The sequence below is a fragment of the Desmodus rotundus genome, chromosome 11 (genome assembly GCF_022682495.2).
Source record: "Desmodus rotundus isolate HL8 chromosome 11, HLdesRot8A.1, whole genome shotgun sequence".
Classification (NCBI taxonomy): domain Eukaryota; kingdom Metazoa; phylum Chordata; class Mammalia; order Chiroptera; family Phyllostomidae; genus Desmodus; species Desmodus rotundus.
In genome coordinates this window covers 96,758,896-96,779,299 of record NC_071397.1, presented here as the reverse complement: position 1 = coordinate 96,779,299, position 20,404 = coordinate 96,758,896, and the positions used below count along the sequence as shown (strand labels likewise).

The following is a 20,404-nucleotide window of genomic DNA, read 5'->3' as shown; positions in this document are numbered from 1 at the left end:
ACCAGGGCACATGCCTGGGTTGTGGGTTTGGTCCCTGGTTGGGGGGCATGCGAGAGGCTTTCTCACATAGATGTTTCTTTTCCTCTCTTCCCCCATCCCTGCCCCTCTCTCTTAAAATAAGTAAGTCTTAAAAAAAGAAACCTACTGAAAAGGAATAGAACAGAACCTCCTCGGGGCTCTGAGCTGGGTGTCACTTGGCTGATCTTAGTGTCTATTTAACTGATGACATCAGAAGCAGGACAATGGAGAGACTTCCCACACAGAGAGCTTGGGGCGAAGGTGGAATGCTCCCAGGCCCCTTCTTTGCCCCCAAGGGCTCATGTCTGGAGTGGGCAGACGGGAGACCTTGGCTCCTAACCTCCTCTTGCCCCTTCCCTCTAGGTCCCTGGGCACAGAGAAACCCCTGGACCGCCAGGACTTACGTCTTCATTCGTCGTCTGGTTGGAGCTGATCAGGTACGTGTGGAAGCCCGAGAGTCCCACGATGGACCAGACGGAGAAGAAGCACACCACGGCCTCCAGCACAGTGGCCTGGAGTCAAGGACTCGAACCGGGAGGAGGGGAGAGCTTCTGGAATGCCTCGGGGACTGCGATGGGTGGGACCCCTGCTTAGGCCTCTTGCGTAGATCTAGCCTCGCAGGAGTGTCCTCCCCAACCTGGGGGACCCCCTTGGGCAGGCCCTATGCCACATTCTCCTGCCACCTGCTTAGCATTCGCGCTCAGTAGGAGGGGCTCCCCAAATGTGACTTGTTTACTTCCTCATGGGCCCCCTGACTGGTACCCCAGCCTGCCCTTCCTCGCCTTCTCCTTGTGGCTGTGTGTGCGGCCACTGAGTGAAGCAACAAAACCAGGACACTTGCAGGCTGGGTTGGCAGCAGCCCTGGCCTTCGAAGGAAGGACTCAGTATTGCACCTCACTTCAATCACAGACTCCAATTTTGTCCTCTGAGTGCTGAGGGCTGTAGCGAACCCAACAGGTTTCTCCCCCAACCTGATGTCGGGGTGGTGAGCGAATTGCCGCAGGGCTGACCGTGGGTGGCTGTGCCGGGCAGGGTTTATCTTCACAGCTTGCTTTCTCCCCAGGCGGCCCTTCCACACCTGGGTGGCTGCCTGCGCCCATCTGTGCGTGGGCTCCTGACCAGTGGGGGCAATTTCTCAGAGTGGCACCGGGGTGAGGGCCATTTTTATTTAGGGGACCCCTTCCCAGACCTTTGGCCCACCCTGACACCTGGATGCTCACCAGAAACGGAGTGAAGGACAGTCACACCAGACGCCTGACCACTGGAGGACAAAAAGGCTGGCATCCATCAGAAGAAGTGATAAATCAGCCAAGACTGTGGCAACTTGAAAAGACCAGAGAATTTTTCTGTCTCACAAATGTTTATGAAATTCTATTTACAAGATACAGATGATTCTGGGAGAAAAGAAAAATTCTTCTTAGGTCTGGGGAGTTTAAAATACACCAGACAACCCCTAACAATAACTTACAGGCCAGAGAAAATAAACACTCGTGCTTTCCTACTGCTGCCAGGGATGGAGGCCATAGCTCAGACTGTAATATAGCACCACTGATTTCTTTATGGGATGGGAGATAATTCACCTTTAGACCATAGAAGTGACTGCATGAACCAGGGCAGCCTGTGATTTGCTACATCCTAATTAATGAATGCCATGTCCGGGCACGCGGGGTCCCTGCCTGTTAACCGACCGTCAACATCAGAATAAGCCGGTGGGTCTGCCCTTGGAGAGAGGTAGACAATGCTTTACTTCTTTAAGGTCTAAACTTCTAGAAACCGCAAGCTCACAGAAAAGCACCACCCTACATTTAAGAGGACACCCCAGGAGGAGCAGAACGCTCCTGCGCCCGCCGGCTGGCCCAGAGGGAGACAGCCGAGGTCTGCGAGGTTGCCAACCCACGACGCTCCCAGCAGACCCTGCCGACCCTCACGGAGGAAGGAGGAGGAGAGGAAACCTGAAGTGCTGTTTCGGAAAAGCAGGTAAATGCGGAAGGGCAGGGAGGATCACTGGGGGTCCAGAGAGAGGCAGAGAAGCAGACCCCTACCCAGGGTTGCGGCCAGCCTGGGCAACCCCTTCTGCTGTCCCAGGTGGGCCAATGGTTATGGCAATGGCCTGGCATGTACATGGGGACTCAGGGACAGTGGTCTATGTAGCAAGGAGGGCCTCATTCTCAACTGCCTTCCCACAGGTTGGGACTCACAGATGTCCCTTCTCCTAACCTCATCCCCCCACCCAAGGGACATACAGGTTTGGAAGCAGCGGTGGAGTTCAGGGACAATGATGAAGTACATGGGGGTGGGCAGACACAGCCAGGGAGACCGGGTATACGGGGAGGTGACTGTGGCATTGAACTTGCATATAGGCTGGGGGAGAAGATAAGGGATACAAAGATCAGAGAGGAGGTGACTCAGAAATCAAGCAAGAAATCGTCAAGGGTAGAAAAGAGAATAAAAACCAGAAGCAAAGATTTATTTTCTGAATGACCCACAGAGAGCAGAACTTTGATCTCAGAAATGCTGTGCAGCTCCCATGCAGGTAGAAAGAGGGCCGTGACCAAATGTACGTAGCGTCCTCAGGTACGAACCGCACAGGGACCCGCATTACAGTGGAGGTGAGCGGCCATACTCTGCTTCTTTTTAAAACCACATGACCTCATTACCCCCACCAGGAGGCATTGTTTTGCCAGTGGTTGTGGAATTTTAAAGGTTTAGAGCAACAACAAAAGAAAAAATGCACCTTTCTATATTAATACCTCCTGTGCTTTAGAAACATTTTACAAACAGCAGAACAGGTTTCGCCATCAGCTCGCTGCTGTGCCAACCTGACGTGAGTTTGAGGCGGGGCGCAAACCACAGCCCACTCTGGCTTCTCCCACAGTGTGTCTTAGGGGATAACCATCATCATCAGAGACGACAAAGGCCGGCCTCATGGGCTGTATGTCAGGTGCTGCTTCCCAGGGACTAACTTAATCCTCTGACCAACCCAGGGAGACGCACCATTCCCACTTAACTGACAGGGAGACTGAGGCAGGAAGCAGGTAAGTAATTTGTTTAAGAAATAGCAGAGCTAAGATTTGAACCCTGGGGTGTGGCTCTGCCAGTGCGACAGACAAACCATGGGCGGGCTCCTTTCTTACATCTTGCTGAGGGACAGGTGGCTCTAGGCTCACCGTCCCTCTTGTCCCCCTCACTGGGGGAGATCCTTGTCGGGGACCCTTGAACCTGTGGCGGCCGAAGGCATCCACCCCGCCAAACTCTCTTAGACTGCGGCACAGATATCTGAACAACACGTCTCCTTGCCGACCCAATAGCTGGGCGTTGAAAACGTCTATGCTAGAATAAGAGTAACATAAATTTCCCTTAAATGTATAAAAATCCATTTACTGATTTTTTAAAAAAGAGAAATGAGAGGAAACCTGCCAACTCCATTAGGAGCCAATTTCATAAGTACTTGGATGTTTATTGCATCAGAAATGAGTTCCAAATTAATGCTGTTATCACTGCCAGCCTCTGCCTGTCCCCCCAACCCCCAGTGAGATGGGGAGTCCCCTTTGTGGCCAGGGGTATGGCTGTAATTCCCCACAGCCCCTGGTCCAAGATGTCACCCCTGAGGCACTCAGGAGCTGATCACGGAACTGAAAAAATACTGAAAATGCTGATGGGCAGACACCCCTCCATCAAGTCCCCATGCGAGCCCAGGTGGGCTGGCTTGGAGCCTTCCTATGCACCAGCCCGGCCCTCGGGACAGGACCGAAGGGCATGGTGGCCTGTCCGCCCCGGAAGGGTGAGCGAGGGCAGGGGCCCTTGCAGGGGTGTGGACATAGTGTTGGGCAGAATGGTGAGGACCCCTCAGTATCTAGAGAATCATCAAAGTGAGACATCATGGAACCTAACCTCTTTGGGCCCTGACTTTTTCTCTCAGGACAAAGTGCAAAGTGCACACAAACTCATTCCTTCCTTATAATTTCAGGGGGCCTAGAAACCGCCCTGACACCGCTCCACAGAGGCTCCCTGACCCGAGTTAAGATGTCCTGGTTGGTTCCAACCCTTTCACTTCCCAGGTGGGAAGGATGCTGATCCTCCGGGTTGTCAAGCCCCTTACAAGAGCTCATATAAGAGCTCATACAGCAGCTCACGGTGAAACGGAGCTGGAACTCAGTCTCCAGACTTCTGGGAGGGACGGACGCTTCCCAAGGTCCCAAACTATGACAGTGTCCCATGACAGGTGTTAACTTTGGGGTCTCAGACCTCATAGCAGCAAGACTGAGACTGCCTGTGACATCAGGCCTCATTCATTGGCCCCACGGCCTCAGAGCCGCCCTGGCGAAGAACTTGGCTCTGTTAACACATCTGGGCCTATCTCTTTGCATCCCAGCAGCCAGGCTTACAACCTGGGTTTTTTGTGTTTGTTATTTTTTTTGCCTAGTGCCAAATCCAGGTGGCCATTTATTTAAAAAAGTCTGTGTGTTTCCCGTAGGTTTTCTTACCGATCAAAATCACCCGGACCCCAGAGTGGCCAGGGAATGCTGAAGTCCGAGGCTCTGCCCTCCTTTCTGAGCTCTGGGCTGATGAGTCCCCGGGAGCCACATGGAGTTGAGTGACATTGGTCTGGGGGCACCAGGCATGTGCCCCTGATCGTCCTGCATCTTATCTGTGTCAGGCCCCTGTCTGGGGTTCTGATACTTAAATAAAAGAAACAGATGCTGTTGGGAATCATGTCTTGTTTTCTTTGCTAGAAATTACAGTGAAACCAGCAATGTGCACTCACAGGAAGAGCTTGGACGGAAGGGAGGGTATCCGAGATATTTCCCTTTGTTCTCTAGGCTCAATGACTCCATCGGCACTTGATGCGTTTAGATATTTCGGTTCGGGAGCTTGTTGGCATCTTATCTTCATCAGTTAGATGGCCCTACAGTCCCGAGACAGAGACAGGGAAACCCAGCCTGTGCCCATCACCAGAGTGCCCATCACCATGTTTGGGACGTGGGCTGTCGACTTCAACCTTGAGAACGGAAGGTCACCAGGTCCCTTCAGACGGGACCGTGTGGCTACCACCTCCTAGTTTCTCAACTCCTTTTCTCCCTTGAGCCTTTATACTGGGCAGAAATGGGGTACAGTTTGCCCCAAATTACTCTGTGAAGTCACAATAATTCTAATCAAAATTCCAACTGGGATTTTAAAACTGGAATGAGACACACTGGTCCTAAAATTCGTCCATAAGAGAAAATGTACGAGAAAAAGCAAGACATTTTGAAAAAAGAGTCATGGGGTGGGGGCAAGAGAAGACTTTTCTAGCAAATGAAACAAGGTAATGGGACTCCAAAGAGACTCGCGGGCATGTGGGATGGAGAAGGCATTTCAGTTAGTGGTGGAAGAATAGGCCGCTGGTCCTCAAGGGCTGGCCCTGGTCCCTTAGGGTCCCCAAGATCCTTTCAGGGCCCCTTCAGATCAGAACTACTTTCCTATCAACACCCAAACGTTATTCCCAACTTCAGCCTCATTCTGTCACTCAGCTTGATATGATGTAAGCTGTCCTCACTCCTGCTCCCAGGAGAAGCACTTGCGCATTCTTGCGTTTTACGAATTTCTGTGTTAATTTCAAACACGGCGTATAGAAAATAGATATACTCTATATAACTAAAGCTCTTTGGGGCCCTCAATAATTTTTAAGAATGTAGAGGAGTTCTGAGACAAAACTATTTGAGAACCGCTAGACTGGAATAACAAGCCGTATTGAGACCCTTCACTAAACACTTGAGAAAAATTAAGTTAACACTGTAGCTCACGCCCCCACACACAGAATTACATTGCAGAGAAACTACTGTGCCAAACTTAAGAAACAAAATATGAAGGTTTTAGAGGAAAATGCAGGAATTGTTTGCATAATTTGGGGATGGGGATATAAGGCACAGAGTATAGGATAGGAGCTTTGTAATACAAGATTTGTAGCTGGACTTTGTTAATAAATGAAACACTTTTGTGCATTCAGGTAAGTGGCAGATTGGCAGGGACTATTGGCAAAAGATATTTAAAAAGGTTATTACTAAGAACACATAAAGAACATGTTAACAGAAGAAGAACAAATAGCCCAGTTAAAATATGGCCCAAGGGCAGTACTGGCCCACTGTGGCAGGAAAAAGAAAGGCCAATAAACATGGAAAGATGTACAAGCCAATTTTTATCCAGAAAATGGAAATTAAAACAATGAATTTTTCTCAGCCCATCACACCGGCAAAAACCGTAGCACTGGTAACAAGCAGTGTGGGTGAGCACAGAGGGAGACGGGAGGGTGAATCAGTGCGCTCTCGTTGGGGACAATGTGGCATGTCAATCAACACTTAAATTACGCTTAACTTCCAGCTCGGTGGCTCCACATCTAGGTGTCAGTCCTAGAGAAATACTAACCCTTATGCACAGAGAAATACAGACAAGAAAATCCACCACCCATTTTTTTTTTTGAGCAGTAAAAGAATTAAAAGAAATCTAAGTATCTCACAATAGAATACACTATGGTTCGTCTGTACTCTGGAATTATATAAAGAAGTTGAAAAAAATGAAGTTGATGTACACGTTGACATGGAAATATTTAAAAATCAAACTGTAGAACTGTGCAGAGAGCTCGGCCCCTTTAGGTACAAGCAGCCTCCTGCCCACCCCCGTGTATTGGTCTGTGTGTCTGAATGCACACATAGGAATCCACACTCTTAGAAGAGAGAGCACTTGGAAGGAGCCACAGAAACTGACGAGGATTCCTACAGAGGGATGGGGAGGGGGCAAGAGCGACGTTCCCTTTTTATCTCACCTTCTACTTGACATTTTTTACAGTGAGAGTATGTTCTTGCATTACTTGGGTGATTCTAAAAACCAAATGACCTCCTCCCCCACTTTGTGATCTTATGAGATGTAAATGATGCTTATTCTTCATGAAGCCCCCTCCATCAGATGGGGGAGGGGCAGCAGGAAGAAGTCTCAGTTCCCTGGGGGGAAAAAGGGGCGTCTAGTTCTGGCAACACTGCAGTGGGTCAATTGGGGTCATTTAACCAGCAGCTGTCAGAGAACCCAGGACGCCTGTCCTACCTGTTTTCTGAGGATCAACAGATACCAGGTTGGACGGGCCCTGAAGGCCGAGAGTTAGGGAAGGCCTGGGTGGCCTTTGTTAATATTCCACCAGGCTGATGGTGTGCTTCTTTTCTGTGGGCACTTGGCCGACTCCAAGCTTTCTACCAGATTCCATTAAAACAGAACGATCCTGTCAGGCTGTCTGTGTCTCTCCGATATTGGCATCGAAATGACTGGGGCCTGCCTGGGGCCTCACCCCCCTATCCCCGTGAGAACGCCACCCACCTTTCCAAGCCCTGTGCAGAGGCCACCTGCCAACGCCTTCCCTGGTTCCCCTGCAGGATGCATATCTTCCTTCTGGACTCCACTCCCCGTCAAGTGCATTTTCTGAGTCTTCGTGACACTTAAGACTTACTCTGCTTTTAAGAAGTCAGAAGCCGAGCCTGCTGGATGTTGACCCGCAGAGCTGTGTGCTAATAAATTTATGTTGCTTTAGGACTCCCAATGGTGGCTTTTTGTTACACCAGCAGTGGGAAGCTTTTTGTTACAACGGCAGGGCACATGCAGAGCAGAGCTGGCGGAGGCCGTGGCCTGGAGGTGCCAAGGTCCTGCACCCCAACTGTGTTGGGAGCCCATCAGCCACTCAGAGCAGGTGGTGGCCACCAAGCTTCGGAATGTGGAGGCCACGCTTAGGCCATAGCCTGAAGTGGGGAAACGTCAGGCTGTTGGTGGAGGGGCAGTGGCTAGATATGGCAACATTGGAAAGACAGTGGCGGAGACTTTTATGAGTTTGAAAAAACCGGGCCATAGGGGAAACTCTTTACCTCTACCTGAGAATGACATTCCAGGGGAAATAAGCTCAAATTTGCTCTGGACCAAACGAGAGCATTTTTCCCCTCTTGTCCACGGAAATAGTTTCTGCAGCAAAGTCAGCACGCCACTTCGGCCACATTGCCGCCCTTTCTTTCTTTCTATCAGCAACATCTGTCTACTTTCTTACAGTGCCCTTGACCATACCGATTACGAGCACAACCAGACCTTGAGAATGAGCAGACACACGTGCTCTTACAGAAGGTTCTGGCAGAGCCTGCCCATCGCATGCACCGCCACCGAAAGAAGCCTCCCTGAAATCGCTCCGGCCCCACGTGGAAGCAATGCTGTGGCACTGAGCGTTGTCACACATGCTCCAAATAGTTGATGTTGTCAGCGCAGCACGGCCAACCACAGAGTGGCTGACTATGGCAGGTCAAAAAACAGACACAAAAGGGTTGAAAGAAATGAGTCAGCTCTCATAATGAGCTCTGATGGAGCAGCAATTAAAAGCTGTTACCCCAGTCTAGGACTTGGTGCCCTACTGTCTTCCCTTAGGACTCCTGCCAGGATTGTGAGGTGATAAGATCTGTGAGCTGGGAGGTCTGCAGGTCAACGCAAACACCCCACAACAACAGCCCAGCTAGACGCAGCTCCTCTGCTCCAGCGGGAGGGCTGTGTCCAAAGATGCCTGGTGAGAGCCACCTGGAGCAGCGGGAGCCCAAAGGCCCCAGGGGACGCAGCAGCTGAAATCCCCAGGCTTCAGGTCAGCCTTTGTCACCAGTGAGAGGTCACTGCATTGGCCTGTCCACTGGAATGCATGCATGTGATATGCACAGCTCAGTGAAGCTCTTCATTCTTTAAGAATTCTCTACCACAGGATGATGACTCCCAGGAATAACGAGAAGTTCAAGTCCAGTCTACCTGGTTACGTGAAGAAGAAAGAGCTGGGTCCAAGCTGGAGTTGGTCAGTGGGGCCAGCTGGCTGATGCGACACCAGTTAGTGTATACAGTGGGTGGGCTGGGGAGGGAGTTGGAGCCCATGCACAATCTTAATGGGTGAACCTTTTTCTTTCAAGGAGTTCAAAATAATATACTACATGCCCATGTATACTGTTTGAGAGGATGGGATTAACCGAACAACTTGAGATTGACCATTTTCTGTCCATTCAGGGCTATGAAAAGGTGTTCTGTTTCTGAAAATAAATACGGATTATCTGTCCTGCCCAGAGCGATGCCAAACTGACCCCCAGACAGAATCCACCCCCAGGCTCAGGGGATCCCCACCTCATGGCTGCCTACCAAGAAAGGGACGCCCACGGGGCCCCCTTAAATACTCCGTAGGGACCACCCACCAATCCAAATGAAGTCGGCTGCAGCTTGCAGCCTCATTTCTCTCCAAACCAGCCTGGTCGAACACAAATTGGCATGGGCTTCGCGGTTGGGCAAGAAGTCACACTTGGCTTCTAGTTCAGGGGCCCTTCCTCTGAAACAAGGTCACTTCGCAGTGCAAGCACTTAGAAGCTATTCCTCCCCCAAGTGCACGACGCTAGGGGGTCCTCTGGGCGCCTCACAGAACGAAACAGAATACGATAGCTGAGAAGACAGGCCAAGGCACAGGTTGAGGAGGTAACTGAGCAGAAGGTCAGTCCGATACTTAACGCGTTAGCCTCGGAAACAGCAGCACCGCCAGAAAGGATATCTCGCAGGACTATCCTTCAGGGCATTAAGGAATCCCGTTTGCTGTGAACCTGTGGGAACAAAACCACAGTTTAGAATTCACACGTTCACCTCCAGAAAAGCAGCCTTCGTGCTAAAAGCTCTCTCATCTACATAAAAATAATAGGTGTCTCAAAATTAATTAATTATATTTTCTATGTGCTACCTACGGCACCTAGTACACGGATCCGAGACTGAGATCCTAACTAAAGTTATTCAACAAGAAAATGGCAGGTTCGTAACGAGACCCAACATCTGCAGGATATTTTTTTTTCAATTAAAAAAAAGCAGATAGATGTCTGCGTACTTTCCCATAAATTATAGTTCTGATGACTCCTTTGTTTTCCTTGTTTTAATAGGGAAACAGAATACTGCATGCAATCTTTTTCTCTCCTGTTATGAAAGACTGTTTTCCCAGAGTTTGTTAACTCCCGACCCCGGATGTCCCGGAAGCCAGGCTGCGTGTGAAGGACGTTGTCCTCTGCGCTCAGAGTGAACAAATGCATGGAGTGTGGGTTATTACCTACGCCATTCGGGCTGAAGACATTTCGGTGTGAACTGTCTATGCCAGAAAACATTTCTGTGAAGACTTGAGTAAAGACACACCCGACAAGAAGCAATGTTTAGTTTATGTGCTGGCACTATGGTTTTTAGGAACAAAAGCCTGTAGGAGGAACTGGTGACGTCCCACCCTAGGGAGGTGAGGCCAGGTCCCTGGTGTACTGAATGGAGCCATGCATTTGGGGGCACAGCTTGGCCCAGGGGCAGCAGTGAGGTGAACAGAGAGAATGGACAGAGTTGGACTGTGGCATTTTGTGCTGGGGCGGCTGCCATGAGAGAGTTAGAGGTGGTGTCCTAGACCCTCTGTGTAATGGGCAACTCCATCCAGCTACAGGGCGGCTATGAGAGGGACAGCTCCCCATTCTTCCTCGAGTTCCCATTCCTTCTGTGCGTTCTGCTCCCTGCCCAGTGCTCACTGAGGCACAGGGATGTGCCCTGTGTTAGGACGCCAATGCGCGGGAGAACTAATAAGGAAAGTTAGGGCTTTCTCTTGGCTCCTGCTAGGCCAGTAGGGCCAAATCCACAGGGGGGCTGCAGCAGATCTCCAAGCAAACACAGCCTGAGGCAGAATGAGCTCAGGAACCTTGCAGTAAGAGTCCTCCCCCGACTCTCCCTGCTCTCAGAGCCCCATACCGGCAGGGAGAACTCAGGTGACAGTCCCCCAGCAGCAGTCTTAGGGGGATCATGGGGACCATATAAAAACCCTTGCCCTTCCTGAAAGCATCTCAGATTGCACCAAATGGGGGGCGAGGTGGGGCGTGTTGGGGTGCAGAGCAAGAGGAGAGGAAAACCTTTGTTTGCTTTCATCCAAAATGTTTGGGTCACTTGACGGGCAGAGGGATTCTCAAAGCTTTTTGTGAAGACTGGATTAACCATATACAAGCACAAACCACAGCAGGATCCTGCTTTCTGGAGCCCGGCTGAGGGGCATTTCAGTGGAGATGGAAGTGAAATGTCAGGTGGCAGGCTTTGTTCTGTGTGTGTGTGCGTTTCCAGAGTCTGTGTGTGGCCAAGCAAGTGAAAGCAGGCCCTTGGTATCCAGAGTGCAGGGCCAGGCCGTAGGCACAGTGTGATCGTGTATACAGGAGGACGGTTGGAAGTTACTAAAGATGACACAGAAATGTAATGTTGAAACTCCGGTCTGTGGTGCCGTAGGTGACGTGCTGGGGTACCGGCGCTTATTTCTCCCATAGTGCGCACACGACTGCTGCTTCTCTCGGATGCTTCTGTCTGCTGGCGCACAGCTAGGACCCTGGCGACTTCTGCCATTTTTGCCTCTGAACACCGACAGAAAGGGTGCCCCCACAGGGCTGTGCTGGCGTGCCCCCTGCCCCCCAGTCCCCCAGGAAACTTCTCTAATGACTGTCAGCTCTGCCCCTGCAACCCCGCCAAGGAACGGCTGGCAAGCACAGGTTACAAATTTGTGTCACATTCGGATGAAAGGACTTCAGTAAGAAAAAATGGGAACTAGGATTTAAAATGCCTATGAAAGTGTGGGATACTCCATTTAATGTGCAAACTTGACGAATATTTAAAAGAGCCAACGCGGAACTTTCCTGACCACCGACTTCCCGCGGGCCCCGTACAGACTCCGCGGAAAGAGAAGGGGAGGAGAAGGTTTCCAACTTCAGCCTTGGCCCATACCCCCTTTGTGGTTTCAACGCTGCGGCTTCGGAAGAAAGCAAGGCCCGTACTCAGATACTTTCTGGAATACTCCAGAAAGGGGCTCTGTACTTGCTAATGGGTGGTTGCATTTCAGGCATGTGGCCAAGAGGCTCCGCTGAACTTTATTGTTGCTAATGGCCCTGTAATGGAAGTTTAGAGGCTTAAATTTATAGCTCAAAGCCAATTAACTTCCTTCTCATCACGGTCTATTGTAGGAAAGTGAGTGACCGAGAGACAAACGAAACTCAAAGCTATGCCCTTCAGACTGGGGAATAAACAATGTCGTTTGCTTGGGCAGATATACATACATACATACATACATACATGTATGTATGATGTATGTATGTATGTATATATAACATAATTTATACCCAAATTTCATTTTTAGTCAAGTTGCTTCCTTTATATGCCAGGGGTGGCTTACCGATGTCCTAACAGAGAAGTGAGCATCTTATCAAATGTGTACCTGTGATATGTAGATTGTGTCCCAGTCTTTATCCCCAGACACCTGTTTCTAGGGAGGTGACTGATCTGCTTGAGTAGATACCACAGTAAAAAGCATGAAAGAGCTCTGGGCTCTGTGCTGATCCCCCAGTATGCAAAGTGTGGGGACGATTTTTCCAGGGGATCCTTAGCAGAAAAGAAAGCAAAGTCGCTGAGGTTGGAACAGGGATAAGCATATCCAGGACAAAGTCCTGGAAGTAAAGAGAGCCTGTCCCAGGTGTGACCCTGGCAGCTGCTCCGGGGAGGATGGGGGATGGGGGCTGGAAGGTGGGGGCAGTGAGGAGGGATAGAGGAAGGCAGAACCGAAAAGGGGGCATGCCGGAAGTGAGGAGGGGGCCAGGAGAAGGGGGAAGAGAAGAAAGAGAAAGCCCGAAATGATCAAAATATTAAATCAAAATTAAATCAGAAAACTAAAGTCAGGCAAACGGTTACATACGCAATCGGATTCCGCCAGCATACTTACGAAGAATGACGTGGGTGATAACGAATGCAAATATAAAGACTGTCAGAAAAGACAGAGATAAAATAAACATATAAAAAAATCTGTAGTTTCTTTTCCCCACACAGTTGCCTACCCAGGGACAGTGGTGATCAAACCGTTCTGAAATGAGAGACAGAAAAAAAAAAAAAGGAAATCAATTAATAAAATGCTTTTTTTCACATGCGGGAGCCCTTCCGCCACCACCCAATGCTCTGATAATATAACAAAATGATATCATGCTATGTATTTATAAATTAACCACTCATAGCAAGGTTTAACATTAAGACATTTAAGAACATAATTATTCTTTCAAAAGAACTTGGCTGTTCTGAAAAACAAAGAGTATACATTTATTCTCATTAAAATTAGAAAAGTAAAGATTTCACCCTTTTGTAAAAAAACAAAAAACAACAAAAACAAAAACCTCTTTGGTTCACAGAACAGCGTTTCCTTAAGATGGTACCAACTCCTCTGATGTTAAGCACCGGGCTGGGCGGGGCAGCCTCGCCACCCCTTGTGGGTGCACCTGTAGTAGTAAGTGACCGCTTGTCATGGCAAGTGACCATGGAGCGAGGTCCCAAGGGGCCTGGGACAGGACAGAGGAACAACCCCTGGTCTACCATCCCAATCACTACTGTTCCTGAAGAAATGTCTCCATTCTTTCAACAGTTGTAGGGGCGTTGATACTGTTTTTAAAGGGAACCACAATCTTCAAGTGCAAGGTGACCAGACTACTCAGCTCACAATCCTCAGGTTCCTTACCTATAAAATGAGGATATTCTATGGGATTCTTGGGTTAAATAATGTCTGGGAAGAGGTTTTAAAAAAACCCTACAGGATACTTTAGAGTTTGTCAAGAGAAGTCACATACATTAATACATTTGGCCTCAAGCATTCCTATGCGGAAAATGGTGACGCTGCCCTATTTTACAGGTGAGCAAACCAAGGCTCAGAGAGAAGGCAGGCTGCGTGTGTGGGGCCACACACTTCAGAGGCAGAGAAACCAGAACTCGAGGTCAGGTCTTTCTCTGGGCTGATCCCATCTTCCCAACGGAGAGGCTGCCTCTGGCACTTTGTAACCGACAGAGTGTTGGCTTTGCACATTCTTGCACTATTACCCCCTGGTACCCTGAGTGCAAACCACATCTTCTTGCCGTGGGAATTTCCCACGAGTGCGTTTATGATTTGCTCCTCCCTCTGAAAGTAACTGCCAGGTGCTTCTCTTCTGTACTACTCAGCGGATGCAGTATGACGTTTTAATACCCCTCACCTCGGACCGCCTGTGTGGGGGGTCAAAGGGGGGTGCTAGGCATATGACTTAGCATTTTACTTGGGCTCCAAGCTAAGCTTCTGCCCAACTGTCACATTTTTTCTATCCGTGCGCGTTTTAAAACATACAGAGAGGCCAGGTGAGGTGCGACTGCGTCAGCACCACGTCACAAAGCTACGCGAGGCAGTCAACTTCATTACTTTCTGGTCACTTGTCAAAAATCACTCATCTCATGTTTTATGTCAAGTGCAAGTTCACTTCTTGAAAAGGGCACCAGGACGCCTGGAAACAGGGGTGGCTTAGGAACTGTACGAGTCACTGCTGTCTGTAAGTGACATCAACAAGCAGCAGCCAGGCCACGCGGAGGACCCAAAGAGAAATCTCCGAGCTCCCTGCCCTGGCGGCACCCCGGTGGCCTATAAGACGCCGATGTACCCATGTGACTTGCATGTTCACATGTGCCGCTGTGTAAAACAAGGTCATTGCCCCACGTCCGCAACCTACAGGGGCCGTGCAGGGGCACAGTCTACACAAAGAGATGCAAAAAGAGAAAAAAGTCTGAATCAGCCAGACGTTCCTAAGACTTTGAGGCTGTCACTTTGAGAGACCTCTTTTCTTCTTTGCAGGGCGTGTAGGAGTGGGAGTGAGACGTGAGGCACATAGCACGTGGAGGACAGAGACTCTGATCCAGCTGTGGAGTCTGGTCTCCAGACCCCGGCGGGTGGGGGACAAGCCTCTTCTCTAAGATTGCCAGCTGCAGAGAAGACAGCAGGATTTGGGGGGCCTGTGTGTCCTTGTGGAGCCCCACGTGGGCCACGGTCTTGGCAGCTCACTGTGAAGCATTTCTGCGGGCAGGCGGGTGTTGTATTTTTAGCTTAGAAAGTTCACTATTAGCTACGCTGCAACTGTGCTTTCCCGAGGGTGGCGGAGCAGCAGGGGAGTGATGGCAACAGGTGATGTGCAGGAGACGCAGTCACGGGGAGTGGGGGCAGTGGCCCAGGTGTGGGTGTGACAGTAACAGTCTCTTGCCAAACCACCTGACATCTCAACCTTGACACCAGGGAGAACTTCCTGTTATCCCTCCGCAAAGGCATCCCTCTTCACACCTCCCACCGCCCTTCTGTTCAACCCGGAAACCCAGGCACCATCCTTGACCCGTTCTTTCCCTCACCCTCACATCCAATCCATGAGCAAGTCCTGTCAGGGACCCCCACTGTTATCTAAAATCATCTCACTTATTTGCTTTTATCTGCCAACTTTACCCCCAACCTTTAATAAATCCCTGTCAAATGACTGAAGAAAACCTCCCACCACCAAAAGGACCACGTGAGCAAGCACACTGCCCAATGTCACAAAGGTGACCAGCAGTGAGGTTGGGACAGGGCGCAGCTCCACCGGCCTCCAGTGCTCTTGACCACTCCATGCCACATGCCTTTCATATCTGCCACATGCCCAGCCACATCAGGCGCATGAAAAACAACCATGCCACGCTCCGTGGCTTCAGGAACTTTCTTATCTGCTTTGGTGAGGACACTTCATTTTCAGACTCCAAAATACGCGTATTCCTCGGACCCCAGGCAGGGACTCCCAGCAGAGGGAAAGCTAGTTTAGTGTTGAATCAGGCTGCCCTCGCACCACACACGGCAGTCTGCCTTCATGGGTCAAGGATAATGTGGTATAAGGGGTGGCTCCCCCACCCCCCTCCTCGGCTCTAGATGCATTTGCCCTCGTTCTGGGGAGCGGGGCAGGCCTGGGCACGGCCTGGGGGCGTTTTGAGTGGGAGGCTTGTGCTATGTGTGTTGTTTGGTTTCCAGGGAAGAAGAGCAGAGTAACTGCGTGCAAGCTGACACAGATGTGGCTCCTGGGGACCTGAGTGAAGCAGCCATTGGCTGGAAGGGACATCTGGAGGAGGGGAGGGGAACCCAACAGCTGGCCACGAGCTGCTTGCAACCACAACATCTGAGACGTTTCAAACATCTATTATTAGAGGTCAGTTTGCGTATTTCTGTGTGGAAACATGGAACGATGGCCGCTATGTACTGGTGGGTGGGGCGGGGCAGAGCATGTGTGATGGGAGGGTCTTTGGAAAAACACTTTGGAGCTGTTGCCACATCCCTTGATTCTGAAGACTGGATCCTGCCAGAAGGGAGGGGTCTTATGCTACAGCATCTCTGGAGAATTCTTAGGAGCTAGTCCCTAAAAGAGGCCACACTGGAACCGAGCCTGCGGGGTGGGCGGGGGGAATGGGGGAGCTGATGCACCCAGAAGGTTCTCTAATCATGTGAGATCTACGTTAGTTAGCTGGAGGGCCCTGACCACACCTCAGTTAGCATCTCGCTGCCCTGCGATAGGTTGTGGATTTTCCTCTCCTTCCCCAGGTGAGTCCTTGGGGAGAGAAATCATTTCTCATCACCCTAGTAGCCCTGGCACGTGAGTGCGTGACTGGCACATAGCAGACACTCCACAAGTAGGCCCTGGGAGAAGGAAGCACACCTTTCATTGCCTTCGGTTCCCAAGTGATCACTGTTCCTGGCTGCCAGGTGGAGAAACTGGGAAATGACAGTAAAGATAAGACTTCCGGCAAGCCAACCACAGGAATCAGCAGGGTCTGTGAAATTTGAATCTGTTCAGAGAATGCTGAGTGTTGGAAAATGGTGATAAAAGAGCTGAGCGGACAGTTGTTAAATGTGAGTTGGGCTCAAGGAGAGAAGTGGCCTCGGCCCTGTGTTGCTAACAGCAGGGAGGCAGATGTGGGTTTATTAACAACAGCCCCTCAGGACACCACAGGGAGACCCAGAGGCTAAGGGGGGAATGCAAGTGGCGGCAGCCGTTTCGGAAAGTCAGCTGCCCTCGCATTCTAAGTGGTGAAGGAGGTCCCATTATAGTGGCCAGGGGAAACATGGTCTAGGAAGAGGAGTTATGGTCCTGTTTTGTTAACCCAAAACTCGAAAGAATAATCAAAACAGTATTATTAATGATAATTAAAATTGCCATTCGCTGAGTGCCTATTATATCACTATTTCACTTATTCTTGATGGCAGCCCCACACTTCCCAGAGGAGGGGACGTCCAGGGAGGTGGGGAGGTGCCCCCAGGATGGACAGGCACCAAGCTGAGCAACACATCGATCACTGGATTAAGGGAAGATTTCATTTCTGGGAGAGGTGAAATATGAAAGAGAGCCTTTAAACAGAAGGAGAAATGGAAAAGTATTACAATTGGACGGGATAGAAAAACACACTGAAATATTAAGGGCAAAGTATTTGCAAATGCTGTATTTGAATACCGTGTTAAAAAATGTAAAGAATTTGAACTCTTCTGGAAGTGGGGCTCTAATCAAGGCCCTCAGGAATGGGGTCCAGAGATGGATAAAATCATAGCCTGTAGGTTGAGCACGGGTGGGTGAAAATTCCAAATTTTCCATGCCGCTGTGGGCTCTGGGAAGACTGCGCCTCAGCTTCTTCAGGAGAAGGGAAAATAATCCAACTTCTTTCTCCAAGAGGGTCTTCAGAGGTATGTGAAATAATAGATGTAATATGCAGGTGAAATGTAAAACTTCTAACTTAAATGATAATTCGATTTTAATTAAGTTAAAATGATTTTAAATGTATGAAGTGGAAAAGGACTTTTCGTTGAACGTAGGACATTTGAGGAAAATCTTGGAGGACTTTAAGACAGAGCTTGACGGCAATGCAGCCATCGCAGGGGACTTTAACACCCCACTGTCAACAAAGGACAGATCTTCGAAACAAAGAATCGGCAAGGATATTGTGGCCCTGAATGACACTCCAGACCAAATGGGCTTCAGAGACATTTACAAAACATTTCTCCCCAAAGAAGCAATATATACATTATTTTCAGATGCACACAGAACATTTCCAAAGACAGACCACATGGTAAGACACAAAACAAGCCTTAACAGATTCAAAAAACGTTGAAATCACATCAAGCATCTTCTCAGATCACAACGGCCTAAATCTAGAAACCAACCTCCAGGAAAAAACCTCAAAAACTTTCAAATACATGGAGACTCAATAACATGTTATCAAATAATGAATGGGTTAACAATAAGATCAAGAAAGAAAGCAAGAAGTATCTGGAAACTAATGGAAATGAACACACAACAACCCAAACCCTATGGGACACAACAAAGGCAGTACAAGAAGTCCAGAGCAGTACGGGCCTACTTAAAGAAGACCGAAAATTCTCAAATAAATCTAGGACATTTTACCTCCAAGATGAGAATAACTTTGCCTTTTGTTTTCTTAGAATGATGACTATTGAGATATAGTGGCACCTATTGTTACCTGGCTTTTACAGTTCCTACATAATTCATAAATTCAGGTAATAGGAACATTTAAATATTTAACTGGCTAATGTATAAGAGGACCGCATTCTTAGACACTGAATAATTAATGCTGTTCTAAGACTTGTAGTGAAATCTAAGTTACAATAGCTTGGCTACTGCGTTCAGTGGCTGCTCAGTTTCCTGGAAAGCAACCTCATGTGCTCACTGCCCCTCCTGCCTCATTGTATCCACCCTTTTCCAAGTCCTGGTTATGTGCCAGGCATCATGCTAAGTACTGGGTTGGCCAAAAAGTCCGCTACGTTTTTTCCGTAAATTAAAAGACATGTTTTTCATTTTCACCAATAACTTTATTGATTTGGGTATTTTGAGTATGTTGCTATCTCCAGCTCTTGGCTTCTAGTGAGTGGAGGCCAGGGTGCTGCTAAACATCTTCCAGTGCATGAGACAAACCCACAGCAAAGGATTATTTGGCCAAAATGCCAAAAGTATCAAGAAACTTTGCAAACCACTTCTGACACATTTGACCAGTCACAGCACCTTCTGCATACATTGCATTTCAATTGTGTTTTTACCTTTCTTGAAATAATAAAGCATACTAATCTGAAAATGTTGTGTATCTTTTTCCATCTTAAATATTAAAATGGCAGCAGAAAAATTCACCAATTTTGATAATTATTTTAAATGCACGCTGATATGACAGCTGTCACAATACAATCCAAGAAAATTGTTTCGGACGAAGCTAAAGACAACTAAGCACTCACTACTAGAGCCATTGTATGGAAAAAAACACAACAGACTTTTCGGCCAACCCAGTACTTCCCATGAACTGAATCGTTCAATTCCCATGACACCTGGGGAGGTAGATGCTATTATGCCCATTTCCCAAATGGGGGACGTACAGATGGAGGGGTTGGCATGGGGACCAGGTGTTAACCTAAACTCTTAACCACCCCCTGTTACTGCCTCCTGTGCCAGTTCTCTGCTGGTTATGGTGCCCAGCAGGCTTGAGGACCTGGCCTGTCTTTCCTGGAGCAGCACCCGTGGGCACCCACAGCTCCAGGCACAGCACCTTGGCAGAGCGGGGACAAGAATTGAGCACTGCCACTTGTGTGGTGGCTTCTAGGGACTCTTCTGGTTCAGGGGACCTGCCCTCTGCAACATGTGGAAAAGACTTGTCTCGCCCTGGGGAAGCCCCCTCAGTCCGGCAGCTCTCTAAGGTGCGGCAGGATGACGCGTTCTCAGCAAGGCGGACATCAGAGGAAGCGGGACCTTCTTACAGAGTCCTAAGTGTTTGATAAGGCTGCCCTGCAACGTGATTCACTGAGGCTGTGGGGCTTGGGGCAAAGGGATGTATCGGGGAAGAAGGTTCCCCCACCCCCACTTCTTAGCTCCTTTTCTGAAAATGAGTTCTATCTGTTTAATTTTATGGAGGAACAAAATCGAGAAATCGTATTAACTAATTCTGTGGCCTTAATGTAGTAATGCATCGCTTCTACATGGGGACTCAGTTTCTTCACACATAAAAAGTTAGACCAGATAAGCTCCAGGACCCTCTGATCTGTAAAAATGAAAAGCAAGATGCCTCTGTTTCATTAGTACTCGCACAGATTCTTCCGGTCCTGGGTCCTCACCAATGTCCTGTAAGGTAAGATGCTGCCGGTTTCAGCGCCATTTGTTAACAAAACTAAAACGTTTCGAGTAAACCCAATCAGCAACTGTAGAACTGATGTGCAGGAGAAGCGAGTGTGACTCTGGACAGTGATGGGGAATCTAAACAGTGAATCGGACAGTTACCGTGCAGAAGGAAATCTCGCAGCTTCCACATTCGGGATCTCGGAGGTCGCCACACTAAGTAGTAAATTCTAAGGAAGCAGGAGAACTGCCTTCCCTGTGCCACATGCTCAGCATGCCTGCCTCTCCCACCTGCTTCCTGACACTGGGAACCAGAGCCCTGCGTCCAGGTCTCCGAGCTCCCTGGATTTAGCGGCTGGACTAGGGCTCCATGTCACTAT

At 49.1% G+C, this 20,404-nt stretch overlaps 1 protein-coding gene across 3 annotated transcripts in view; it reads right to left on the bottom strand.

Annotated features, from left to right (window-relative positions):
- Window positions 1-20,404, bottom strand: part of ZDHHC14 (zinc finger DHHC-type palmitoyltransferase 14) — a 217,807-nt gene that overhangs the window by 19,755 nt on the left and 177,648 nt on the right. For all 3 annotated transcript variants that reach the window (XM_053913481.2, XM_024552102.4, XM_045188937.3), the window contains 3 exons: window positions 12,797-12,934; window positions 9,587-9,635; window positions 423-525 (listed from right to left, as the gene is read on the bottom strand). In XM_053913481.2, the coding sequence (XP_053769456.1) occupies window positions 423-525; window positions 9,587-9,635; window positions 12,797-12,934 (290 nt within the window). The remainder of the gene's footprint in view (window positions 1-422; window positions 526-9,586; window positions 9,636-12,796; window positions 12,935-20,404) is intronic.